This window comes from Aspergillus caelatus, assembly GCF_009193585.1.
Source record: "Aspergillus caelatus strain CBS 763.97 unplaced genomic scaffold BDV27scaffold_1, whole genome shotgun sequence".
NCBI classification, from domain to species: Eukaryota; Fungi; Ascomycota; class Eurotiomycetes; order Eurotiales; family Aspergillaceae; genus Aspergillus; species Aspergillus caelatus.
The window spans coordinates 545069-570853 of NW_022475264.1; the positions used below are offsets into that span (position 1 = coordinate 545069).

The 25785-nt window shown below is 48.6% G+C and overlaps 8 protein-coding genes across 8 annotated transcripts; 4 read left to right on the top strand and 4 right to left on the bottom strand.

Annotated features, from left to right (window-relative positions):
* Positions 1-208: 208 nt before the first annotated feature.
* On the bottom strand, positions 209-2056 carry BDV27DRAFT_165093 (putative amidase; the record flags this gene model as incomplete). Its single annotated transcript, XM_032073836.1, has 5 exons — positions 209-1249; positions 1310-1575; positions 1654-1721; positions 1785-1906; positions 1964-2056. The coding sequence occupies 5 exons, from the start codon at positions 2054-2056 to the stop codon at positions 215-217; spliced, it is 1584 nt and encodes a 527-aa protein (XP_031934048.1). The 3' UTR covers positions 209-214.
* A 778-nt stretch (positions 2057-2834) lies between these two features.
* Positions 2835-4797, bottom strand: BDV27DRAFT_165097 (sugar porter family MFS transporter). Its single transcript, XM_032073837.1, has 3 exons — positions 4495-4797; positions 3300-4435; positions 2835-3228 (listed from the first exon to the last, which is right to left on the bottom strand). Exons 1-3 carry the CDS (start codon positions 4562-4564, stop codon positions 2908-2910), a joined length of 1527 nt encoding a protein of 508 aa, XP_031934049.1. The 5' UTR covers positions 4565-4797; the 3' UTR covers positions 2835-2907.
* A 1751-nt stretch (positions 4798-6548) lies between these two features.
* erg13A (putative hydroxymethylglutaryl-CoA synthase) lies at positions 6549-8306 on the top strand. The gene is made up of 4 exons (XM_032064814.1): positions 6549-6755; positions 6813-6915; positions 6976-8033; positions 8089-8306. Exons 1-4 carry the CDS (start codon positions 6696-6698, stop codon positions 8230-8232), a joined length of 1365 nt encoding a protein of 454 aa, XP_031934050.1. The 5' UTR covers positions 6549-6695; the 3' UTR covers positions 8233-8306.
* Positions 8307-9471: 1165 nt separating this feature from the next.
* On the top strand, positions 9472-12007 carry BDV27DRAFT_151822 (alpha-1,2-mannosidase family protein; the record flags this gene model as incomplete). The annotated part of the gene is made up of 5 exons (XM_032071426.1): positions 9472-9557; positions 9620-10161; positions 10216-10649; positions 10716-11482; positions 11551-12007. 5 exons carry the CDS (start codon positions 9472-9474, stop codon positions 12005-12007), a joined length of 2286 nt encoding a protein of 761 aa, XP_031934051.1.
* Positions 12008-14421: 2414 nt separating this feature from the next.
* On the top strand, positions 14422-15309 carry BDV27DRAFT_165100 (uncharacterized protein; the record flags this gene model as incomplete). Its single annotated transcript, XM_032073838.1, has 1 exon — positions 14422-15309. The coding sequence occupies one exon, from the start codon at positions 14422-14424 to the stop codon at positions 15307-15309; it is 888 nt and encodes a 295-aa protein (XP_031934052.1).
* Positions 15310-16543: 1234 nt separating this feature from the next.
* BDV27DRAFT_140189 (1,4-alpha-glucan branching enzyme GLC3) lies at positions 16544-21412 on the top strand (the record flags this gene model as incomplete). The annotated part of the gene is made up of 12 exons (XM_032069604.1): positions 16544-17179; positions 17240-17278; positions 17337-17538; positions 17614-18274; positions 18791-18930; positions 18987-19111; positions 19210-19309; positions 19365-19477; positions 19542-20233; positions 20573-20620; positions 20680-21310; positions 21386-21412. The coding sequence occupies 12 exons, from the start codon at positions 16544-16546 to the stop codon at positions 21410-21412; spliced, it is 3414 nt and encodes a 1137-aa protein (XP_031934053.1).
* A 1276-nt stretch (positions 21413-22688) lies between these two features.
* BDV27DRAFT_119230 (uncharacterized protein) lies at positions 22689-23067 on the bottom strand. The gene has a single exon (XM_032064815.1). It carries the CDS (start codon positions 22948-22950, stop codon positions 22759-22761), a length of 192 nt encoding a protein of 63 aa, XP_031934054.1. The 5' UTR covers positions 22951-23067; the 3' UTR covers positions 22689-22758.
* On the bottom strand, positions 22991-25573 carry BDV27DRAFT_119232 (F1F0 ATP synthase subunit beta). Its single transcript, XM_032064816.1, has 7 exons — positions 25350-25573; positions 25102-25265; positions 24880-24965; positions 24782-24824; positions 24340-24656; positions 23432-24281; positions 22991-23376 (listed from the first exon to the last, which is right to left on the bottom strand). The coding sequence occupies exons 1-7, from the start codon at positions 25358-25360 to the stop codon at positions 23294-23296; spliced, it is 1554 nt and encodes a 517-aa protein (XP_031934055.1). The 5' UTR covers positions 25361-25573; the 3' UTR covers positions 22991-23293.
* Positions 25574-25785: the final 212 nt, after the last annotated feature.

Here is a 25785-nt window from a genome sequence, read left to right on the forward strand (position 1 = left end):
AGATGACCCCGCGCGAAGATTCTCAGCTGCTCTTATCGGAACCCGGCGATCTGAGACTAGTCCTGTTTAGGTAGTAGTACCATATTGAGGTTTCGGTGGTTTTTTCCGAGTTTACATGGAGTAGTCGGACGAAAACATTCGAACTAAAAGAGCTTAAGAGCTTAATTTAACTGTCATTTACATGACAGACCCATAACCTAATATGCAAGTAGCCTTATGTACACACCCCATCGTCCCCGCCCTCTAGCCTCCCCGCAATCTCAGTATGTGGCTCGGTATAGCGCTTGAGCTTTTGCCTAAATAGGGTTCGCTGCTCAAACGCATATGCCATACCTATCAGCGTCTCCTCACTCCAATGCGCGCCCATAAAGCTGATCCCGAAAGGAATATTCTCGGCAACCTGAACCAGGTTTCCGAACTTGTTGTATACGGTTTTCGTTCCCTTCGGATACGCTCCAAGCGGGACCGTGATGACCGGCGTACCAACGACTGATGGGAGGTAGGCAGCCAGCGATGTAGGAAGAATGACAGCATCGAGCTTGTGGCGTGCAAGGGCTCCCAGCACACCTCCTTCTCCTCCTAGACGGAGATTATTTTGGTACATTGGCCAGAATTCTGGAGAGGTATTGTTGATTCCGATGGCGAGTGCTGCATCCCATTGGACCGTGTCACGTTTGGGGTAGTCCTCTCGTGGGTCATTATGTGTGTATTTTCTGAGATCATGTAGGGTATGTATGTTGTTCGGATTAGTCTCCAGCTTAGCGAGATAACTCTCGATATTGGAGATGAAATCAGCATAAAGAACCTGTGTTACGCTCTTGCTCCCGAGAAACTCCTCCCAAGCTGTGAAGTTCGTATCTTGCACAATAGTAGCACCCGCCCCAATGAGTACAGAGATGGCGGCTTCGAATGCGGAGAGAACCGCAGGGCCGCGTGATTGCATTGCTAGCAAAGTTAGGACATTCCGTGGGATACCGATCCTCTTCCCCTGCAGTCCGTCCAACTGGCAGGCACCGGCATAGAAGGGGACAGACGGGTCAGGCGAAGCAAGTGTGTAGTTATCCCTCGTGTCTCTGCCTGCAATCGCTCCCAGAGCCCACGCTGCATCTCTGACGGTCCGAGCCATTGGTCCAATGGTGTCTTGGTGCTCACTGATTGGGATGACGCCGTAGCGTGAAGTAAGGCCCACTGTTGGTTTGATACCAACAATGTTGTTTACCTCGCTGGGAAATAGTATACTTCCCATCGTCTTAATTTCCTGTGTTAGCATACGAGAGACCTACATGCGGCATAATGCGCTGTCACTTACTTCCGTCCCAAGCGCTGCCACGGCCAGTCCGAGGTCAACTGCCACAGCGCTCCCACTTGAACTTCCTTCGGGGTCCTGCATCGGATGATAAGCACCTAGAGTTTGTCCACCCCTAGGATTCCAGCCATTGGACGTATTCGACGAACGGAAATTCATCCACTCCGACATACTCGTCTTTCCGAAGATAATGGCCCCATGATCCCTAAGTCTCCTCACAACAGTTGCATCCTCATGCACTCGAGAGTCATAGAGCGAGTATGAGCCAGCTTAAATACAAGCATACATTAGCCGAGCGTACTCAACGATAATTGGTACTAACAGTATGAACCAGAGAAGTTAAGTACCTGTGGTCTGCATCTTACCCGCCGTTCCAATATTATCCTTGACCAAAATCGGCATACCATGCAACTCACTAAAACAATTCATGAGCACATGACAGTCATATGAGTCTAAATTAGATGAGTTCTACACTTACCCCCGACTAAGACCATCTTGTCTCTCCCCATCCAGCACCTCTGCCTCGTGCAACACATCCGGGTTTAGCTCCAGTATTGGACGAAGAGTAGAATTGACCTCATTGATCCGCGCAACATACGTCTATACCCAATCAGCCATCAACCCAACCACCACCACCACCACAACCCAAGAGCAAACCTTAACCAAATCCACGCTAGAATAGCAATTATCCATAAGATCACTAACAAGGTCATCCCTCGTCGCGTCGATGAGCCGCGGATACGCGCACATGAACGCGGACACCGTCACACAGGCATACAGGAGACACAGAAGCCCGCCGAATGGCCTATAAAACAGCATGATTGCACGTAATTCTATCCGAGAAGGTCTGAAAGCGGACAAGAAATGTGAAGGTCGAATACTTGATCGAATTACTTTCTCGCCTTATATAGGAATTGGAAAGTGGGCATTCACGATGCCTAAAAGATAAACGGGGACCCTTGTTTTCACTGAACTGACAAATTCGAGGCTATTCATCTCCCTTCGAGGATACAGTGAACAATAGGAGGCTGTAGTCGTGTCACCTGCTCTCGTTCCTGTGGAATTGGGCTACATTGGGAGGGCTTTCATATCGGAGGAAATCCGACTCGTCCCCCTTGCCTATACTATGTTTGGGCGATACATCGTGCTCCCTTTTCTGGAACAATTCTGTCAGCAAATGTTTGCTTCTTGGTTGTTAGGGTTGCACAAGGAAGATTGCGATGTTTTGGATTACATCAGTGCCAAGAGCCGCAATTCTATATAAAAAGAAATTGTCTCAAATTGCCTCGTATCAAAATCTTCCGATGGTGAATCACGGAGGCTCGTGGATCTGTTCAAACTTAACTTGACTTGGCTTCGGCTAGGGGAGATCATAATGGATGAGATTAATAAGGTAGCGGCTGTTGGGATAACGGCGGGCCTTCTTTGTCTCTATCATCCTGGTGCAACCCTAATTTAATAACATCATCTGATCGTCGCACGAATAGAAACAATGGAATGAAAAGAATATGTTGGGATGGTTCTATATCCTGACTAAGCTCTATAACCAATTTCCCCCGTTATATACACTAATTTGATCGTCGCGTCATAGTCTAAGTAGTCTAGACTTTGTCCTCCTCAGTCCGCTCGATATGAGAGACCACGCCCTTGTTCAGGGTATGTTCCACGGCAGCACGGCGCTCGTTTTCATCGACAGCCCCAAACAGAACGTCCATCTCTTCCAGAGAGCGACCCTTGGTTTCCTTGGCGAAGAAGACGATGAAAACACCCATGGCCACGCAGAAGATTCCGAACATGAGGAATGTCCGCCAGCCCAGTTTGTTCACCGCGTGGGGAGTGAATTCGGTAACAACGAAGCTGAACAGCCATTGGCTGCTTGCTCCAAGGCCAACACCGTATGCACGCAGGCGTGTTGGGAAAATCTAGAACAGAAGTCAGTCAGAGGATGTCTCGGATATTATATGGGTTTCTCGTATAAATGGACCAGTCTTACCTCACTCAAATAGACCCATGGAGTTGGGCCCCATGAGGCACTGTAACCAATGACATAAAGATAGATCATGACAACCATGGCAATGGAAGCCTGGGAAACCCCTGACGCAGATGTGTCAGGTGGATGAGTGGCCAAGACGGCACCGATGATGAACATCATGGAAGCCATCCAGATTGAGCCTCCAATCAGACTCTTCTTCCGTCCCCAGCGATCAATACCAACAAACAAGAATATCGCCGTCGCGACGACCTTGACGGTTCCGTAAACACCCGTGGCGAAAAGAGACGAGTTGGTCGCGCTAAGACCGACGGTTTGGAAGATCTGGGGTGCATAGTATCCAATGGAGTTGGTGCCCGAAAATTGCTGGCAGAGCATGAGTACGGCAGCAAACACGAAGCGGTTTCGGTTGCTCTTCTGAAGGAACTCTTTGTAGGTTAATCCCTCGGTCGCCGCCCGCTCCTCCTCAATGGAGGCGCGGATCTCGGCGATCTCAGTCTGCACCACCTCGCTACTGGCGGGCTCGTTTCTAATATAAGCCAAAGACTGTAGGGCCTCTTCATGGCGGCCTTTGCTGGTCAGCCAGCGAGGGGACTCTTTGAGGAAAAAGAGTCCGACCAACATGAGCCCGCCCGGGATGAGCTGAACCGCAACCGGAGTCCGCCATTGCTTAGTGCTGGGTGCAATGTGCAGGGACACACCATAGTCCAACCAGTAGGCAAATGTGCTTCCGATGACCAGAAACTCCTGGAACATCCCCGCAATACGGCCTCTGATCTCCGGGGGGGCGCTCTCACCCACAAACACCGGTGTGATACTAGACATGCCGCCGATACCCAATCCGGCCACGACTCGGCCACCATAAATCATACCAATTTCATGGCTTGCGCCAACTTGAATAGCAGCTCCAATCAGGAACACGACAGTAAGAATCATGAGAGAGTAGCGACGTCCGAGAAAGTCATTGAGGAAGGAGGCACCGATGGCACCGAAGAAGCAGCCAGCTGTAAGCAGAGACACCACATTGGAAGAGACTTGGGCATTTTGCGCGTCTGCAAATCCATCGGATCCCGCCAGACCGAAATCATTCTTAAAGCTGTCCAGGGCAAGAACACTACCCATCACTCCGGTGTCGAATCCTACAAAATATCGTTAGTTCATGTACGACGAGTCAATCTGGATCAACAAGGGGACGTACCGAAAAGCAGGGATCCGGAGTAGGCCACTGCCGTGAGGATGTAAACACGGTAATTCTTGAAGATACCCATTTTGGCGAAATTGGTCAGGACCGATGGGTGACAATCAATTCAACCAAGGAGGGCCGTCTCGAGAAAAGAAGAAAGCAGGGAGAACTCTGGGGAAATCCCCATTATATTCCCCAGCTGGCCCCAAACTCGTCCCCATCAATGGGTCGACTAAGGGCTCCATAGATGTACTCCATCCAGAAAGGCATCTCTGGACTGTGATAGGCTGTTGCCGAGGATGCTAAGCACCATGATAGGCATTGGCGGCGCTGCCCGCAAAACCCCAGTGGCAACCCCTTCTTTTTTCCTTTCCCCGCGCACGGTGCCCCCAGGCAAGCATCTCCGGGGGAATGAACGTGACTCGGCAATGCTTCTTTTCGACTCCGCGATGTGGATACGGACGGAGAAATTCTGCCCTTTTCGCGGGGTGTCATTTTTCCGTCCACTGAATGCGGTCGCCAAGATGACACTAGACTCCATTCAACCCGCCAGATATCACTGCGAATGGCAGATAAATCATTGTTGGTCGTTCGTCTATGATGCCATTTAGTCTCAGGCCCGGCAGGTAAGGCGTTTCTGATCCGTCTGGCAAGAAGATCTTCTCCCAAAACCGTTAATATGGCATGACCTAACTACACTCCATTTTTGCATTAGTAGCCTTAAGAAGCCACTGAACAACCAATGATGATGGCTTCTAGAAATCCCAACCGGCATATCAAGCCATTATATATGGATAAATTCTCTCCAATGCTCCAACATAGTCGTCATCCTCACCGGTGAAGCCACGACCAGCTCGGCCGAAGATTGAACCCACTTAGTCGCAGACACCTTTCACCGACTACCAAGGCTGAGATTTTAGTCCTCTTCCTTTAATATATGGCTGGGAGAAGTATATACTAGCCTAAGCCTTCATTACCAGTAAGCATCATTGCCTAGCAATCTCGGTCGTGGGATTTATGAAAGACAAGAATATATATACAATCTTGATCTCAAAATCATTACCTAGAATCCGATACCCCAATTATTCTATCGTTAGAAAGAATGAAGGAAAAGACAAAGCAGGTTAAAACACTTTTATTTCTCGCATAATGTGACATAAAATCCCGAATAACAAGAAATAAAGCTCAATAGGAACGGTCTTGCAGCGCTACTAATCAGCTTCTAAGGCGTAATATCATGTGAGACAATATTCATTACAGGATGGAATATCGTTGCCTCAGCCGTTGAGTAGATGGATACGGTAGATAGATTGCTGGCTATTGTCTCTCTCTGTCCTAATTGGCCTGGATGATTAGCATTAGCGACATATGAAGACAAGTTGCTTCTTAATTGGGGTGAGAATACTTAGTTCTCCGGTGTTGCCTATCAATAGACTATAGCCAGTTGTCGATAATAATGCATTGTGGTTTGTGTAAGAAATTTGCTTATAAATTATGTTATGCTTAGAGCAGGGCACGGAAGAATGGCCATTATGTGCACGTGCAAGATATAATGCAGCTTTTTGTAGGATTGATAGTTGTGCTGGTCATTCATCAACTACAATACCACAGATAACTAAGCATAAACAGAAGACCGATTAAGAATAGTGCTATTACTACTACGATAGAGTAGGTTCCGTTGGTCCGATCGATGGCTATTGTTATATTTACGGATTCTCGAACAAATCAAGGCCTATTAGCTTAAACCTCAATTGCAACCTTCTTCTCCCACGTCAGATCAGTAAGCCAATAGATGGCCTAGCGATCGTCTAAGCCACCGCAGATATACATGCGAACCTCATGTAGTAGGCAACAGGATATCTCAATCAAGTAAAGTCTACAGGGTTCAATAGAAATGAAACAATTCCAGCACCTATCTGTCCAATGAGGGAAGCTAGAACCGAGGTGCTCGAATATACACTGTAGCGCCTATCCCAGACAGCCCATGGTGGATTCGCCATGGCATTAGCCTATGTTTAGGTAGCATAGTACCTGATCTACATAGTAGACCTCATACCGTACCGGCAACAAGGAAATTACCAGCAGGGAATATATTGGAGACAAAACATTGTTGAATGGCGCCCCTTCATGTTCCATCGGTTTGCTTTCCTTTCTTCGATCTTCAGATACTCACCTCGTGAGAAGGCCGTATTGCTTAACAGTTGCACTTCGACAAAATGCCATCGACACCCCAGAACATTGGCATCAAGGCCATCGAGATCTACTTTCCCAGTCGTGTATGTCCTGGGCCTTTTTGAATCACTTGGGCAAACATTAACCAAAGCGCAACCTAGTATGTGCCGCAATCAGAGCTCGAGACCTTTCTAGGGGCCAGTGCCGGCAAATTCACTATCGGACTCGGGCAGCAGAAGATGAGTTTCTGCGATGACCGGGAAGGTAAGCTGAAAGGACGGCCACCAAGCTCCTTCAGCATAGCTGGCTGACAATGATGGGCAGACATCTACTCCCTAGCCCTCACCACTGTTTCCTCCTTGCTCCGAAAATACTCAATCGACCCAAAGACGATCGGTCGCCTCGAAGTCGGAACAGAAACCCTCTTGGATAAGTCCAAGTCCTGCAAGTCCGTCCTCATGCAACTGTTTGGTGACAACGCCGATATCGAAGGCGTTGATACATGCAATGCCTGCTATGGGGGAACGAACGCACTGTTCAACGCCGTGAACTGGGTGGAATCGTCCGCCTGGGATGGGCGTAACGCCATTGTTGTCGCGGGCGATATTGCCTTGTACGATACGCCGGCAGCGCGCCCGACAGGTGGCGTCGGCTGTGTAGCCATGCTCATCGGTCCAAACGCACCCCTAGTGCTGGAGCCACTCCGCGCGTCGTACATGAAGCATGTATACGACTTTTATAAAGCCGATCTCAAATCCGAATACCCTCTAGTAGATGGGCACTTCTCGAATACCTGTTATCTTCAGGCGCTGGATAATTGCTATCAACGCTATCGCAGCAAGAAGCTGGCCAAAACAAGTGGCGAGTTGAACGGAGTGGCAACCAGCAGCAAGAATAGCTTTCTAGATACCTTTGACTACATGGTATTCCATGCCCCCAACTGCAAGCTGGTAGCCAAGGGCTATGGTCGCTTGTTATTCAACGACTTCCGACTGGAATCGGATCGTTTCGATCATGTCCCGCCTGAGATTCGGGATGTCGAGTATACGGCATCTTTGACAAATAAGAGCATTGAGAAGCTCTGTATTGGTCTGACCAAGGACCAGTTCTCAGAGCGTGTTCAACCGTCCCTTACAGCCCCAGCCCACTGTGGTAATATGTATACAGCTAGCATATATTCAGGGCTAGTAAGTCTATTGAGCAACGTCCCGAGTGAGAAACTGCAGAACAAGCGTATCGGTATGTTCAGCTATGGTGGCGGCCTTGCCAGTACCATGTTCAGCTTGCACATCAAAGGCGACATTACGGAAATGGCGCAAAAGATCCGGTTGCAGGATCGTTTGGATGCTCGCACAGCGGTGTCCCCTGGATTTTATGATCAGGTACGTTATCCGATAGATGTATTTCCCTAAGCCGGCATTGGTCTGATCATATTAGATGTGTCAACTTCGCGAAAAGGCCTACCAACAGAAGGACTACACCCCTAAGGGGAGTGTTGACAGCCTCGCCCCTGGCACATACTATCTGGTCCACGTCGATGATATATTCCGACGGAAGTATGAGTTGAAACCTTATGCGTGATTCGGTTGAAAATCACGATTAGTGTATAGTATGTCGTGCATGCAACGTCTTAGTTCTTAGAGCAATGAATGATATCAGGGGTGCAAGTTTCCCGTTGGTACAGAGTTGTAACCTCAAGATGATACATCGTATGAGATGCATTCTAGATTTTTCAGACCTTACTTGCCTTAAGCAAGGGAGAATTCCTCAGGCTCCATAACTGGACGGTGACCTATGCTTATGTAATTTTAAAAGCCAATCACCTGGCCCACCTCTCAGGAACCGTCCAATCATGTTTTCCCTGGACGGACCCCTGAGTCGAGCATGTGGGCGGATCATTGGCGATGGTGGTCATGATCACCGGTCTAGAAGGCATGATCCTTGATACTGGAGGTGACGTGATCGGCAATGGCACATACTATAGAGTCTTAGCTTCATGAGGAGTAGACTTGTGAGATTCAACAAGTGGTCAGTAACAAGAATGCCATGTGCGCCATCTTGGCTTGTGACTGGAGAATGATCCTCTCGCCAGAACTGATTCACATGTATATCCTCAAAATTTGATCCTCAGACACAGATAACGATGTACTCCGTAGTAAACAATACATTGTCTATGTTTGCCAGATTGTTCCACGCTTTCACTTGTGGCTTCGGTGGTTTTTGTTTCAATTTCTATTTCTTTGTTTGTCAACAAGCAAAAGGGGCATTCCGGTAGGGCTGGTTCAGGGGCAAGAATGCGCCTCTTCTGTATCCATGGGTTGCTATTGATCAAGTTTGTCGTTCTTTGTCAATAGATACTAGCGGGGCAATAGCTTCTATGTGTCTCCTACTATCTAAAATTTTAGTCTTTCCCTTTTTTGACGCTAAACGATCGGGCATGCTCCATCTTCTTTCAATATACTTCCATCCTTGCTTTTCCCCGAACCCACAGTGCTCTCACACCCATGTATTGGACAACGCCCATGAGACTGCCTGTGATCATGGCATGTGCGACTGTCCTTTGCAATCAGTGGTCTCGCACCTTCCCCTCATCACTTCCTCGTACCTTGGGAAAATGACTGTGTAACACCCCGCAGAGGCGTGAATTTCTTTCACATTTATCAGATAAATTAAATTCGATTGCAGCTAGAGGTGCTTTTGATTCAAGTTGCGTATGATTCATCGTGTTCCGCTCCTTGTAGGACAGCTCCCGAGATACCATCAACGAAGATAGAAAGACTGGCGACTCTAACGGGAATCCTTCTAGGAACGATCTTGACCATGGCGTTGTTGGGCACCTTCCTGGTGTTGACACTATTACAGTCACTGGTCCTGTCTGCTGGTTTAACATCACACGTAAATCTCTTGTAAGTATCGAGTCTCGAATCTCGCAGAGATTTTAAACCAACTGGCTTCTAATCTCATGAAGCTTGGGCACAGAAAATGGGGGGAATAACTTCCCTGGTGCCGCACGACCGTTTGGGATGGTAAAGCTAGGCCCTGACCTGTTCATCTCAGGAACAGATGCCTATTCAGGCTACCTTCCCAATGGTAAATTCTCCGGCTTCAGCATGATGCATGAACAAGGTACCGGGGGCGCGCCCAAGTACGGAACAGTTTCCCAGCTGCCCTTGATCGGAAACATCAGTAATCCCCTATCGAATAAGACTGTCGCCCGGGCAGGTACTGATGAGGCGTCTGTGGGCTACTACAAGGCGCAGACGTCTGAGGGAACCATTGTCGAGTTGAGCGCATCGGCTCATGCGGGGATGTATCAGTATACATTCCCCAAAGGATCAACTGGAAATGTCCTGGTTGATGCTTCACACGTCCTCCCCTCATTCCGAGGCCAAGGGCTTGGACAAGGATACAAGGGTGGAAACATCACCATCTTTCCCGATGGGCATTACGAAGGCCAGGGTGTGTATAATAATGGCTGGAATCGTTCACCAGATTGGTCAATCTATTTCTGTGAGCTTTTAAATTTAACCCCCAATGGTGAACGAAGACTGACATTCTTGGTAGGTGGCTATTTTGATGCTGCTCCAGTTCGTAACAGTACATACACTGGAAGTGATGCGGAAGGAAGTGTCGAGCAGATCAGCGGATTTGCATCTTCATCCTCGGGTACAACACGTGTCGGAGGCTTGTTTACCTTCCAACAAAATGTAGTCACCTCGCGCGTCGGTATCTCATGGCTGTCCACGGAGAAAGCATGCAAAAATGTCCATGACGAAATCCCGGAGGGAACAGAATTCACATCTGTTGTTCGCGACGCCCAGACCGAATGGGACTCCAAGGTCTTCTCTAAGGTGACTACAACGAACACGAATGAAACAAGCCTCACCTTGCTGTACACATCCCTCTACTTCATGCACCTGATCCCAACCAACCAAACCGGCGAAAACCCTGGCTGGACATCTTCTGAGCCATATTATCAGGACATTTTCACTTATTGGGTAGGTGTAAATCCGGAGATCTCTCCCACAGTCACATTAGTTCTCTCGTGGCTGATAAAATTTTAGGATCTTTTCCGTTGTTCTACTGCTCTCATGCAAGTCTTGCAGCCTGCAGCATATGAAGAACAAATTCGCTCTTTAATCGATATCTGGCGGTTTGAAGGCTATCTTCCGGATGCTCGCTCGTCGAACTACAACGGAAGAACACAGGGTGGTTCCAATGCCGACAATATCCTTGCCGATGCTTATGTGAAAGGCGTCCGTGGAGCAGTTGACTGGGAAGACGGATACCGGGCAATGGTAAAAGATGCCGAAGTGGCTCCGCCAAATGATCCGGTCGATTCTATGGCACCAGACTCGTCAACCAAAGAGGGACGAGGCGCACTGCCGGACTGGCTTAGTCTCGGGTTTATCACACCGAAATACAGCCGTGCCGTCACTCGGGCAGTTGAGTACTCTTGTAACGACTTTGGCCTCTATCAGGTCGCGACGGGCCTTGGGAATCATGAAGACGCAGACAAATACCTGAACCGATCACGGAATTGGAGGAACCATTGGAATTCCAACCAGACCTCGCTGGGATTTTCCGGCTTTGTGGTTCCACGTGACAAGACTGGCTTCATCGAGACGGATCCACTGACGGACAGTGGCTACTGGGGGGATCCGTACTACGAGGCCAGCTCCTGGGCGTATTCTTGGGCAAGTGTTCACGACATGGGGCAGATGATCGAGATGATGGGCGGGGCCCAGACTGTCCTGAAGCGCTTGGACACCATGTTCACCGAGGGGGCCAGCGGCTCTAGTGGCATTATCTTCGATCCCACCAACGAACCGTAAGTCTTTTGTTCTTCTATTGTTAACTCCACATTAGCGTGAATAGTGTCGCTGACGGTGCCATTAGGATGTTCAATATCCCGTATCTGTACCATTATATCAACCGACAGGATCTATCGGTTCACCGATCGCGCAACATCGCAAAGACCTATTATCATACTGGAGTTAAAGGTCTCCCCGGTAACAGCGACGCCGGTGCCATGCAGACCTGGCTTCTGTGGAATATGATTGGCCTGTATCCCATCACGGGGCAAACGACCTTTTTGGTTCATTCTCCGTGGTTCGAGTCCTTGACTATTGAGCTTGGGGACGGGAAGAAACTAAGCATCAGTGCGACCGGCGGCGACGGAAACGGCGACAGTCAAATTTATGTGCAGAAGCTTCGGTTGAACGGAAAGGATTGGAAGAAGAACTGGCTCACGTGGGACGACATATTCGCCCAGGGGGGAACCCTAGAATTTGAACTTGGAGAGGCTGCCAGCGACTGGTTCACAGGCGAGTTGCCGCCCAGTCCTGCTTCCTGAAGTTGATAAGCCCGCACAGTTTTCGCCTGTGGTATATTCTTTGTACATATTCACATTCATACATACCCAGTATAGCTGCTGCTATATTCAACCATCGTACTATCTTATTGGTTGGAAAGATACCCCGTTGGAGAGCTCATTGAAATAGGAGATGACCTGTTGGTCTGTGTAGACCATTTCACAGGCTCTGAGCGCCCCATAATACTCCATATGCTCTGAGTACCTCAGGAGATGCTGAACGTGATAATTCCTACAGCGGTATCAGCTGGCGAGACCAAATTCTTGATTCGCCATCCGTGGATATTATCATGTGCGTTTCGATCAGCCCGTCAGGCAGCAGAGGAAAAGAAAAGCGGCCCCCGAAATAGCGGCGGATCCACCACCACATCACCGGTATTTAGGGCTCTCCTTTTTCTTTCGAAACATCGCGACAAATACCGCATGCTAAGGGAAGCCGTCGAACGGCAGCGAGTAGCTAAACTGGCTCTCCGTTGGTCGTATCCATAATAGTTGCCAATAGTAGAGACAATAGTAACGACAAACCCCATCGAGTCTTGGCTGTCGTCGTTCATTCGCGAACCCAGGAGGAGTTGATCGGCACTGGCCTTATTAAGCTTGTTGATCATCAACTGAAACGGTCCCAACGACTATGCATAATCTTGCGTGCTGGATTTCGGGGATTTCCTCTACGGAATTCCGTTGTGGGACTGGATAAATTATGACGAGATGATCAGGTAGTTCCTTCTAGGGATATCGTCGTAAGTCAGCGAGCATGATGTTTCTTATGCACCCCTTTTCTTCTTCTTCTGCTAAAGTGTTGGAGAATTTGTATGCTCAGAATTACAATCGTTCGTACAAAGTACGAGTCTTGGAAGGGAAAACCCAAAAAAAAAAAAAGAAAAAAAAAAAGCTTGCCAGCAGGATCTCCGTATGCAAGATCATTTTCAGTCCTTGCTATACTACGGTCGTGTCCGGGGCTCTCGGAGCGGAACCCGCGGAATTGTTAACTCATACGGAGTATTCTGATTATTCTCTTTGTCGGCCCTAAGGCGCGGCTATGGGTTTAATTGCCATTCAAAGGAAGTGGAGTGTTCCCTATTGGTCCATAGGCGTCATATCCACTGTGAGGGACCAGGGGTACTGTGGTAGAGCGCATGTTGTGCGATGGCTTGAACTACCATCACTGCCAAGTCCAAGATCTTGTTCATCAGCCGAACTCATAATTGACCGGTGCAATGTATAATACGTAGCTCGTAAAGCAATAGATCACTCGTGATCCAACAACCGGTGCATATGCTGAGAATTGCAATTGTAAGCTTCAATAGCTCACCCGGCACTCCCGTACTCTTAGAGTAAGGCTGAACAACAAAGCAACATGACTACCTTGACTCCATTGAAGATCGTCAGGGTTAGGCTCCATAGGTCTGGGCAGACCGGCTACCTGGATGATCATGTACAACGTGCGGTTTGCCTTTTATCTTCTTGACCCTGTATACTGTACATATCCTTGGTAGAGGAAAGTCAGCTCCGAATATATTGCGATTAGACCTCAGATATTAGTAGTTTATCGCGGCGGACAAGTTCGTGTTCTTCAGTTTCTCCCACCAATAGTGGATAGCAAAATCAGCGCACCATTAGACTTCTAGCAACGCATGTGATACAAAGGAGTGCCTGGTGCCTGGTGCCTGGTAAGATTAAGATGCAGATCACCGTAGTAGCTAACAGGTAACTAAGGAGTATGTTCGGAAGACTTGGAAGCCATGATGTTTAAAGCCTATTCTGTGTAGATCAGCGGATCCGGCGCTCCCCGAACAAGCAATCATTGCGCTCTTATTGCAGTATTAACGCCTATGGAGAGAATTGCCGATTGTAACGATGGGCCTCTTCTCGAAATGTGTACTGTTGTAATTGTAGAGGTTGCTCGAACTTCATTGTGGGAACTGCACATAGATCTATGACTCCTGTTTTCGCAGTAGTATACGTAGCATAGCGATGATGACGGTGTACAGAGCAGCACGGAGCGAGAAAGGAACGATGGTATGTACATTGGAGAACCTGTATCCTGTTTCATATGCAGTACCCACAGCCTGGTGGTTCTTTTGTCTCCATCAAGCTTGCGATGAAGCTTTACTCTCCTGGGCAACAACACAAGTTCCTAGTCAAATGGTTGACCCCAACTAGCTAATCAAGCTGCTCAGCTGCTTTTTGAAAAATCAAGTAACAAAGAGATTATCATGAGCAGCTGTAGTATATAAGGCTTTAACACCCCCAGCTCTCTTGACTTTCTCTCTCGATCATCAGTGCAACACTCATTCGTTCTCTCGCTCTCCAACTTCCGTCATTCATTAACGGTTATACCTTGTACCAATATACTCTTCCATTCATTTTAATTTTCTTTCACATATCTCATCACAATGAAGGCTTCCCTTATCACTGTCATCGCTGCTCTGGCCTCTTCGGCCATGGCTGCTCCTGCTGGCAGCCTCTCTGATGTCAGCATCCTCAAGGAGGCCACCTCCACCACCAATGCTGTTCCCGCAGTGTCTCCAGTCCCCTCTTCGGACGCCAGTGGTCACATTGTTCAGGATGTTGGCCATGGTGTGAACCAAGTCCTCACTGTCACTGGCACTGACGGGAAGAAGCTCCTCATTGAGCTTAGCCCCAAGGTTGCTGGTCTCCTTTCCGGCCTCGGTCTTCCCGGTGTTGGCGTCCCTGTCGGTGAGGTTGTCAAGACCGCTGCCTCGGTCGGCGACGTGATCAAGGGCCTTGGTTCAGCTGTTGACGGCCTCCTGACCGTCGTCAGCAAGGACGGTAGTGCTCTCTTAATCAAGCTGTCTTCTGACATCGCTGGCCTTCTCTCTGGTGTTGGTCTCCCTGGTGTCGGGATTCCCGTTGGTAGCACTGTCGCCACCGTCGGTGAGAACCTGAAGCGCTCCGCCGATGGCCAGCTCGTTCAGGATGTTGCCCCCGAGGTGCAGGATGTCCTCGAGGTCACCGGTACCGATTCCAAGCGTATCCTCATCAAGCTCAGCCCCTCTGTTGCCTCTCTCCTCGCCAACCTTGGCCTCCCTAGAGTCGGTAACTCCGCTGGTCAGATCATCAAGACCGCCGGTAACGCTGGTGACCTCATTAAGGACGTCGGCGAGCCCGCCAAGAACCTCCTCACTGTTGTTGGCCAGGATGGCTCTTTCCTTCTCATCAAGCTCTCCCCTAATGTTGCAGGCCTTCTCACTGGTCTCAGTCTGCCTGCTCTGGGCACTGCCGTTGGCAATGTTGTCGCTACTCTTGGCGCCAACCTGTAAATGGTGAGTTCTGTTAGTCTTTTGCATACGTTGAATAGAATGAAGAATCCATACTGATTTCAATAAAGTTTCCAGTCAGATAGAATGGGTTCACAGTGCCATACCAGGCTAGGTTTCTAGGGAGCCCTGTACAGTCCGCATGCCGACAATGACTAGCGTGAGGATACCAAATGTTTGTTATCGATTTGCTATATGATTGAGTCCAGATAGATTTCTGTTTCATTGCACATGTTGGGGGCTTTCCGATAATACAAATTTAATTCAGATGCATACCATTTTTCTGCCCCTTTTTGAACGGTCTTATTTTAGACATGGCCTTAGCTGGAGCGGGATATACCCAGACTGTAGCCCGAGGAGAAACAGCAACAGGTGACTCGGGCGTTCTCAAAACATTGCACGGGACCGAATCCGGACATAGGTAGACATTAATGAGTGCCTGGAGCATCCAAACACTTAATGTGAATATAACTCAGACTAGGCATAGAAGGTCAACTGATCCCGGTTCGTAGCTGATCTCGAAGGCCCTTAACTAGATCTGCCCTAGTCAGAGAGTTAATTAGTTTGACTCCAAACTAAAATTAATTCTCGCCCCTTTAACTTCAGTTAGAGTTGTTTGTCTCCTAGTTTTGCTGTATAGGGCTCTTCCTTTCGGTGTCGGCTATTCTCCGGAAACGGCAGTTTTTAGAGCGTTTCATCTTTCGTTTGGGTCCACTTCTCTGGAGGGCCATTCCGCCCCAACCGATGGAGGCATCAAAAGTTCCATGAAGAATGAAAATTTGTGTGCGTTGAGGACTGAACAGACCTATCGAGCTCTATAGACATCTTGTTGAGCCAAATTGCAGATCCGGGCCGACGGCCGAGATATGATACGAAACACGGAACGGATGCTTGTGCTTGATTCAGTCGTCCGAAGCACGCCATGGTTCTCTTATTAGAGATTGGCATGTATCGGTGCTCCTTGCGCGCCCACTAATTTATTTAATTCGACCCGATGTCTGGTTCTAGATGTCTAGGCCGACTTGACAGATTATCGCTCAGCCCTGGAGTGCAGAGAGGGTAGCCAGCGGTTGTTTGAAACTAGGGCTACTAGATGTTTGCTCCATGTCTTAGGGAAATTGTTTCAGGTTGATATCCCGGTCTAGCTCTACTTAACAGCTCTTCTCGCTCGTGCCTTACAGCCCTTCTTGCTCTATCCTCACACTCACTTTCTTTTCTCCAGATCCCGCTCAGCAAAATGCGGATCAATACACTGTCGTTGTTTTCCCTAGTGAGCCTGTTACCTACCCTTGCGGTGGCCAGCCTTTCAGGATCTGTGGGACCATTAACACCGGCTTCGACTAAAGCCGCCACGAAGACTTGCAATGTTCTCGATTATGGGGCCAAAGCTGATAAGACCACCGATCTCGGGCCTCCTCTGGCATCTGCGTTCGCCGACTGCAAATCTGGCGGTTTGGTATATGTGCCATCAGGAGATTATGCACTGTCAACCTGGGCCAGACTGAGTGGTGGCAAGGCATGGGCACTGCAGATTGAAGGAACCATCTACCGCACCGGCACGGATGGTGGAAACATGATCTTTATTGAACATTCCAGCGATTTTGAGCTCTTCAGTAGCACATCGTCGGGTGCCATGCAGGGCTTGGGCTATCAATACCACAAGGATAACAAATGGAGTGGGCCTCGCCTCTTGCGACTCTATGATGTTACAGATTTCTCGGTTCATGACTTTATCCTTGTCGATGCCCCTGCTTTCCACTTTTCCCTGGATACTTGCACCAACGGCGAAGTATATAACATGGCAATTCGTGGTGGTAACCACGGAGGCTTGGATGGTGTTGACGTTTGGTCAACGAACGTCTGGATTCATGACGTGAGTAGTGAATTGCCGATATTTGAGTCTCGCGTTCCTCAGCAGCTTACGTGTCAATAGATCGAGGTAACGAACAAGGATGAGTGTGTCACAGTCAAGGTATGTTTCCAACAGAGCTCACCGTTTATCTCAAAGACTGTCTAACACACATCTACAGAGTCCTTCTAAGAACATCTTGGTTGAAAATATCTACTGCAACTGGAGCGGTGGATGCGGTATGGGCTCTCTTGGAAAGGATACCGATATCAGTGATATCACTTACCGGAACATCTATACCTGGAACTCCAACAACATGATGTTCATTAAGAGCAATGGTGGTAGTGGCTCCGCGACTAATCTGCTGTTTGAGAACTTCATCGGTAAGCACAAGCATCCTTATAAGTCAGTTAGTAAAATTCCTTGACAATGCTAACCCTGCATCTTGCATTCGTCAGGCCACGGAAACGCCTACTCGTTCGATATTGACAGTTACTGGGCCAGCATGAGCTCTCAGGGTGGAAATGGTGTCGAACTGAGCAACATCACTCTCAGAAACTGGAAGGGTACTGAGGAGAATGGCGCTGCAAGAGGCCCTATCAAGATTGTTTGCCCAGACGGTGCCCCTTGCTATGATATCACGATTGAGGACTTTGCCATGTGGACCGAGGACAGTTCCAGGCAGCGGCAATGGTACTCTTGCCGCAACGCTTATGGCACTGGATTTTGTCTTAAATCAGGCTCCAGTCATGTTGCTTATGAAGCGACCACGACTACAGTCTCCAGCGCCCCATCTGGCTATTCGGCGGCAACAATGGTTGCCGATCTCAAAACGGACTTCGGTATTACAGCCTCCATTCCAATTCCGACCATTCCCACCTCCTTCTACCCTGGAGCGACTCCGTATAGTGCTTTGATGGCCAACAAAGGCTCGACAGCGAAGGTCCGAGCGGTTGTGGCGTCCTCTAAGCCGGCAACGGTTGCTGAGGTGACCTCCACCACGGCCGAGCAGCAGGCGTCCACTAGCACACCAGCTCCTACTGTGGCCAGTGAGCAGCCTTCCCAACAATCTGAGCAGCATTCCTCTGGACAATCTGCCGGTGAGGTTGGTGGTTGCCCGTTTGGAAATGACAAGCCAGCACCCACAGGCCCTCCTCGTGCTGGCCATCGTCATCATCGGCGCCATGGCCACCACTAGACATGACGCATGCATATAGAAGTATTTGATTCTCAACTTGTTTTACTAAGATATTATATCTATCAATATAGAGTCAGTTATCAAACGTCTCATCTTTATCTTGTTATGAGTAGACTTAATACATTGATAACTTACAGCCTTGGGGATAGATTCCAGGTACACAATAATCTTCATGTATTTCATAGTCGAGTAAGGCATGGCTTATAATTGACAAAACAATTGAAGGGAGGTGTCTAGTATTACGAAATGTACGTACGAGGAACAAACGATAAGCAAACAAAGACAAGGGTAAGGTGATGTCACATGGGGAGAACACGGGAGCTTTGGCCTCTCCGCAAGCAACCCCCGCAGCAGGAAACCAGGTTTTCTTCTCCTCTGCTCTTCTGCTTTCTCCTCAACCATTGCCTACTTTTTATTCTTGCAATTACTGTTGGTAGTGTCAGTTTCAAACTGTCTCGATTTGTCTCGTCGGTCCCCAGTAACAAGGTTTTGTACCTGATTGAGCCTTATCAGTTCCTGCCCGCTGCCGGAATGGGTTCTCCCCAAGCTGCAGATAGCTCCCCGCCGGACGGCACAGGTTGGTCACTTCCAACGACGCATTGTCCAACTCCACCTTACGCTGAATTTACTCAGGTGTTATAAAGCTGGACCCTTGGCTAGAGCCTTTTCGGGATGCTTTGAAGCAAAGGTTCAGTTTTGTCGAAGGCTGGGTGAAAGCCATCAATGAGACAGAAGGAGGTCTTGAAACGTTTAGCAAGGTGAGAGCCAATTGTTCTGATGATTTCCTTGGCTTGGGAGGGGCTCCAATTGACCCTGAAGTTTGTCCCTGCTAACTATGATTTCATCCACTCTTTAGGGTTACGAGAGGTTTGGCCTCAACGTTCAATCCAACGGTGACATAGTGTACAGAGAATGGGCTCCAAATGCTGTGCAAGCGCAGTTGGTCGGAGAATTCAGTATGTCTGACTGCATGGAGAAAACTACCTGAGGAAGCAATACTGAAGCTAGCAGACAATTGGGACGTGACGGCCCACCCAATGACAAAGAATGACTTTGGCGTCTGGGAGGTTACGGTGCCGGCAGTTAGCGGCTCTCCAGCTATCCCCCATGATAGCAAGATCAAGGTATCGATCCCATTGTTTAGGCTGGCGGTTGTCGATACGTTCCGTATCACTTACGGTTGTCCAGATATCAATGGTCACCCCCAGTGGAGAGCGAATCTATCGGATCCCAGCGTGGATCAAGCGTGTGGTGCAAGACCTCAATGTGTCACCTACATATGAGTCGGTCTTCTGGAACCCTCCAGCCGAAAAGCAATATAAGTTTCAGCATCCCCGCCCTAAGAGGCCTGAAAGTCTCCGAATTTACGAAGCGCATGTGGGGATTTCATCACCAGAAACTAAAGTCGCAACCTACAAAGAGTTCACTTCCAATATGCTCCCTCGGATCAAATATCTAGGGTACAATGCAATTCAGCTAATGGCCATCATGGAGCACGCTTACTACGCCAGCTTCGGATACCAAGTCAATAACTTCTTCGCAGCGAGCAGCCGCTATGGTACACCTGAAGACCTAAAGGAGCTCGTCGACAAAGCCCACAGCATGGGTCTAGTGGTACTCCTCGATGTCGTCCATAGCCATGCATCGAAGAACGTTCTCGATGGATTGAACATGTTCGACGGCACAGACCACCTATACTTCCACGGTGGTGGGAAGGGTCGACATGAGTTGTGGGACAGCCGATTGTTCAACTATGGCAATCATGAGGTTCTGCGCTTCCTTCTGAGCAACTTGCGCTTTTGGATGGAGGAGTATGGCTTTGATGGTTTCCGCTTCGATGGTGTCACAAGTATGCTTTACACCCATCACGGAATTGGAACGTAAGTAGCCAACCTTTTCAGTACTATTATTCGTCTAATCAGAAGACACAGAGGTTTTTCTGGGGGGTACCATGAGTATTTTGGTTCTTCTGTCGATGAAGAAGGTGTGATGTATCTGGCACTTGCTAACGAAATGCTCCATAACCTCTATCCCAACTGTATCACAGTAGCGGAAGACGTCTCTGGGATGCCGGCCCTCTGTCTACCACACTCCCTCGGCGGAGTCGGCTTTGACTACCGCCTCGCCATGGCTGTCCCAGACATGTATATCAAGCTCTTGAAAGAGAAGGGGGATGACGAGTGGGACATAGGAAACCTATCCTTCACTTTGACAAACAGACGCCATGGCGAGAAGACAATTGCCTACGCAGAAAGCCACGATCAAGCGTAAGCTTACAAATCCACCGTATATACTATAAGACTTTTCTTGCTAACTCCATAATAAGGCTTGTTGGCGATAAAACCCTCATGATGTGGCTATGCGATAAAGAAATGTACACACACATGTCCGTGCTGACAGAGTTCACTCCCATCATCGAACGAGGCATGGCCTTGCACAAGATGATCCGACTAGTCACGCATGGTCTCGGAGGTGAAGGCTACCTCAACTTTGAGGGCAACGAGTTCGGACACCCGGAATGGCTCGACTTCCCCCGAGAAGGGAATAATAATTCCTTCTGGTACGCACGACGCCAGCTAAATCTGACCGAAGACCACTTACTACGGTATAAATTCCTTAATGAATTCGACCGTGGGATGCAATTGACGGAAGAAAAATACGGGTGGCTCCATTCGCCACAGGCATATATCAGCCTGAAGAACGAAGCCGACAAGGTCCTCGTCTTTGAGCGGGCAGGTCTTCTTTGGATTTTCAACTTCCACCCAAGCAACAGCTTCACCGACTACCGTGTTGGTGTCGAGCAAGCAGGCACGTACCGCATCGTTCTCGACACCGATGACCCAGCATTCGGTGGTCTGAACCGCAATCTTAAGGAGACACGGTTCTTTACCACTGATATGTCGTGGAATGGCCGGAGCAACTTCCTCCAAGTCTACATCCCCACCAGGACCGCACTAGTAAGATCCATCCTATACCTGGCACTAGAGTCCACAAAGAAAGAAAGAACTGCGTATGCTAATAACTCACAACAGGTCCTGGCCCTGGAAGAAACGCTGTAGATACTTCGTATCAATCTGAAAGCACGCCCTCAGCAATAAGCTATACTTTACATCAAGTGTTTTAATCTTGTTCTCGACTTTATAATTCTTAACTACAATTTACTGTTCTTAGATCTCAATCATTATACAGTCATCATGAAGGCATCAGTCTTCGCCCAGTTAGAAAATCATTTAGAGACAACCCAGCAATAACCCTTTGATCACCACCACACATACTAGACCTTCCTGTTCCACAAGCTCCAGTGTCCTCTTCCCATTTAATATCAACTCTCGAGTCTAATTTCCACTGTTTACTCACAAACCAACAAGCATCGACCTATTTAAAGCCAAACAGCCCAACCCTAATATATAAGACTCCACCAACAATGGCATACCAATCATCAAGCCAAAGCTTCTAGACCACGCCCTTCAACATCTCAAAACCATGTAGCAGTAACCCAACACACAGCATTATAAGTCTGAAGTCATTCGTAGCCAAACGAACAGCACAAAAACTCCCTTTCAACTCCCCAGGCACATTTCTATTATCATACCACTCTACATAAAACTTACAAAAGCACAGTAGTCACTCAACACAACCATCCTCCACGACAAAGATTAAATAGATCACAACAACCTCAGAAAATGACCACAGCACCAATCGCCAAAAAAAAAATTAAATAATAATAATAATAATAATAATCAGTCCACAGACCGAATATACGATCACCAGTTCCATATACATGGATAAAAAGAGCCCCCAGGTACAAAAATGAACAACCTTTGCTAAAGGGGAAGGAAATTACCATCCTCGACGAGGTCGAACTTGACATTACTCCAGTGCCATGCTTCATTAGGCCTAAATGCAATCTAGCACAGCATCAGCCGCGTGTATGTTTCTCTAGCTCTCTAGAGAAAACGGGGGCATTATTCAGTATTCCCTGCCTTTGAAAACTGCACGTATCTCATAGAACTATATATAGTTCTTTGGGTTGTCTTCTTAGGGAAATATGTTCTTGGATATAGAAAGAAGTAGTGGTGGTAATGAGGAAATGTGGATGGTAAACCTTGTCTTGCTAAGGAAGATTGCTTGGGTTCAGTATATTAGTCGTTCTAGAATATATATGTATGTAGAAGAGACAGGTACTCAGTATTGCCGTATAAATTCCATTGATTTATACTAGGTAGAAAGTGACGCGCACAAGGAGAATACTCCAAAGGTGTGTCTAATAGTGTGAAAAGATTATATTTTTGAGGTTGAGTTTTATATATTATGTAGCATTATATATAACTCCATGGCCAGATGTGGTGCAAAGTAAATGCCTACTATCCCATCTAGAGCTATATTGCTTGAAATTCAAGGGAAATCACAGCAGGTGAAGGGTAGGTAGTTCTAGGGGAGGCTGATGCATTGTATTGGTAGACTTGAAGTCACGATTTATCTCCAAGTGCCCACCATACAAAGATAAAGGCTGAATTTCAAGGATAATCATGATATGAAAGCAAAGCATTCCGTATGATGGCCAATTACAAACAATATAGGAACGGGAGTACGGCATTATTGATCTACACTGCCTACGAAGGGAAAGAGAAAGAGAGTTGGTGCAACAAAAGAAATGAATACAATTGTCCCAGCCCCGAGGGTATCAGGCTGAATGTGGTCGTTTTAACTTACTTACATGAGCACGTAGTGTAACACAAGTCCGGAAGGTACTTCCGGACTTTAAGGTAGGTGTAATAGTGCTCCCTTCCTTTTTCTTCTGAACAGGGAGGATAAGCCTTTCGTTCAACTCCCTTTTCTTAATTCGAGTACTGTACACGTATCGACAGAAAACGGATAACTGAAGAAAGGAAGTCCATGTCTAACAAAAAAGAAAAGGGCGCTTAAAAACAATATTACATTTAGGCCTTGTTCTCGAGCTCGGCCAGGAGCTTCTCACCCTTGGCACGGGCGGACTCGAGGTCACCAACCATGTAGAAAGCAGCTGAGACACCGTTAGCATACAGTTCAAAGACAAGTATTAGTCAGGGGAAACTTACCCTCAGGAAGGTCATCAGCCTCTCCGTTGATGATGGCCTTGAAGGAGCGGATGGTGTCCTTAAGGTCAACCAGCTTACCCTCGATACCAGTGAAAACCTGGGCGACGGTGAAAGGCTGGCTCAGGAAACGCTGAAGCTTACGGGCACGCTCGACAGTGAGCTTGTCAGCCTCAGAAAGTTCGTCCATACCCAGAATGGCAATGATATCCTGGAGGGACTTGTACTCCTGGAGCATCTGCTGGACACGGGTGGCGGTGTCGTAGTGTTCCTGACCGACGATACGGGGGTCGAGCATACGAGACTTGGAGTCAAGAGGGTCGACAGCAGGGTAGATACCCAACTCGGAGATACCACGGGACAAGACAGTGGTGGCGTCCAAGTGAGCGAAAGTGGTGGCGGGGGCAGGGTCAGTCAAATCGTCAGCAGGGACGTAGACGGCCTGGACGGAGGTAATGGAACCCTTGGTGGTGGTGGTAATACGCTCCTGCATACCACCCATGTCGACGGCCAGAGTGGGCTGGTAACCGACAGCAGAGGGGATACGACCAAGAAGGGCAGACACCTCAGAACCGGCCTGGGTGAAACGGAAAATGTTGTCAATGAAGAGCAGCACATCCTGACCCTCCTCGTCACGGAAGTATTCGGCAATGGTCAGACCAGTAAGGGCGACACGGGCACGGGCACCTGGGGGCTCGTTCATCTGACCGAACACAAGGGCGACCTTGGATTCACCGTCGAGCTGAATGACACCAGTCTCCTGCATTTCGTGGTACAGATCGTTACCCTCACGGGTACGCTCACCGACACCAGTGAAGACGGAGTAACCACCGTGAGCCTTGGCAATGTTGTTCTATGAAGGGTTAGAAAAGAGTGGAGAAAGATAAATCTTTGGTTGCAGGTGAACATACAATCAACTCCTGGATAAAGACGGTCTTACCGACACCGGCACCACCGAAGAGACCAATCTTACCACCACGGGCGTAGGGGGCAAGCAGGTCGACGACTTTGATACCAGTGACAAGAATCTCACCCTCAGTGGACTGCTCAACGAACTCAGGAGCCTCGGCGTGGATAGGGGCGTACTTGGTGGCCTTGACGGGACCACGCTCGTCGACGGGGTCACCAGTGACGTTGAGGATACGGCCCAGGGTGCCAGGACCGACAGGGATGGTGATGGGAGCACCAGTGTCGCGAGCAGCGGCACCACGAGTCAAACCCTCGGTACCTGAAAGTGATATGTCAACCCAAAGTTCGGGTGACCCTAGCCACGTATATGGGAGCGGTCAAGCCAGGGCGAGCACTTATGATATGCTCACGGCGATACTTAAACAATAGAACGGGGTGACTTACCCTCCATAGCAATAGTACGGACGACATTCTCACCCAAGTGTTGCTGTTTTTGGTTAGCTATGTTGACTTGATGTCATTCAAGCTCTGGGGGTACCTACAGAAACCTCGAGCACGAGCTTCTGGCCATTGTTCTCGGTCTCAATGGCGTTGAGAATGGCAGGGAGCTTCTCACCCTCGAACTTCACTGTAATCGAAAGTCAGATATCGTGTTTTCAGCCACATATGGAGTCGTTGTTGATGATTTTATGATGGAATTGCGGCCAGGAAAAGATTTTCGCGTAGCCGGGTAACAGGGTTTTCGTCGGGAGCCGGAAACATACCGTCGACGACGGCACCAATGACCTGGTGAATCTTGCCGCTAGCGCCGGCCTCAGTGCTGGCCAACCTGGCAAGGGAAGGGAAGGCATTGATCTTGGAAGGAACGCGACGGGCGACCGGGGTAGGCCGGGCAAAAGCAGCCCTCCCGAAGGTCCGGGCAAGACCGCTGTAAAAGGGAAAAAACAGCTGTTAGCAAGCGGGAAAAAAAGGGTCATAGGGCGACGAGGTCAGACTGGGCGGAGCAACACACCTCTTGAACATTATGATGGTGTTTAAGAGCGAAACGGGGATAAATGAGGTCAAAGGGACGAGAAGATGGGGAGAGGGAAGAAAGAGGGAAGGGAAGGGAAGAGGTTGAGGTTGAGGTGGACACGGGCGACTGTGTCCGGTCTTAGCCTTTCCGGGGCGGTTTTGCCGACGATCCCGTGATGTACCGAGCAACGCGCAGAAAACATGGACAGAGCTGCATCAGCTTCATGGTTGCTAGGCAGTGTAATTCCCTTTTACACCTTTTCAACCGAATACATAACTGCTACATTTTCATATGATAGATAATTTTCTTACTCGTCGCCCTCCCCGTCCAACACTGTATGGAGAAGTTCTCCCGGCGGTTGTCATGGAAATTTACACACAAAATGAGGAGCTTCTTGGCAACCATCGGATACAAGGGAGCATTGAACCCCATC

Excerpts from the sequence above, each read along its gene's own strand:
- BDV27DRAFT_165097 (XM_032073837.1), bottom strand. The coding sequence starts at position 4,564 with ATGGGTATCTTCAAGAATTACCGTGTTTACATCCTCACGGCAGTGGCC. Across the intron at positions 4,436-4,494 it reads CTCCGGATCCCTGCTTTTCG|GATTCGACACCGGAGTGATG; the intron begins GTACGTCCCCTT and ends GATATTTTGTAG. Across the intron at positions 3,229-3,299 it reads CATGGGTCTATTTGAGTGAG|ATTTTCCCAACACGCCTGCG; the intron begins GTAAGACTGGTC and ends CTTCTGTTCTAG.
- erg13A (XM_032064814.1), top strand. The coding sequence starts at position 6,696 with ATGCCATCGACACCCCAGAACATTGGCATCAAGGCCATCGAGATCTAC. Across the intron at positions 6,756-6,812 it reads AGATCTACTTTCCCAGTCGT|TATGTGCCGCAATCAGAGCT; the intron begins GTATGTCCTGGG and ends AGCGCAACCTAG. Across the intron at positions 8,034-8,088 it reads CCCCTGGATTTTATGATCAG|ATGTGTCAACTTCGCGAAAA; the intron begins GTACGTTATCCG and ends TGATCATATTAG.
- BDV27DRAFT_119230 (XM_032064815.1), bottom strand. The coding sequence starts at position 22,950 with ATGCCGTACTCCCGTTCCTATATTGTTTGTAATTGGCCATCATACGGA.
- BDV27DRAFT_119232 (XM_032064816.1), bottom strand. Across the intron at positions 24,825-24,879 it reads AGCTCGTGCTCGAGGTTTCT|CAACACTTGGGTGAGAATGT; the intron begins GTAGGTACCCCC and ends AACCAAAAACAG. Across the intron at positions 24,282-24,339 it reads TCTTTATCCAGGAGTTGATT|AACAACATTGCCAAGGCTCA; the intron begins GTATGTTCACCT and ends AACCCTTCATAG.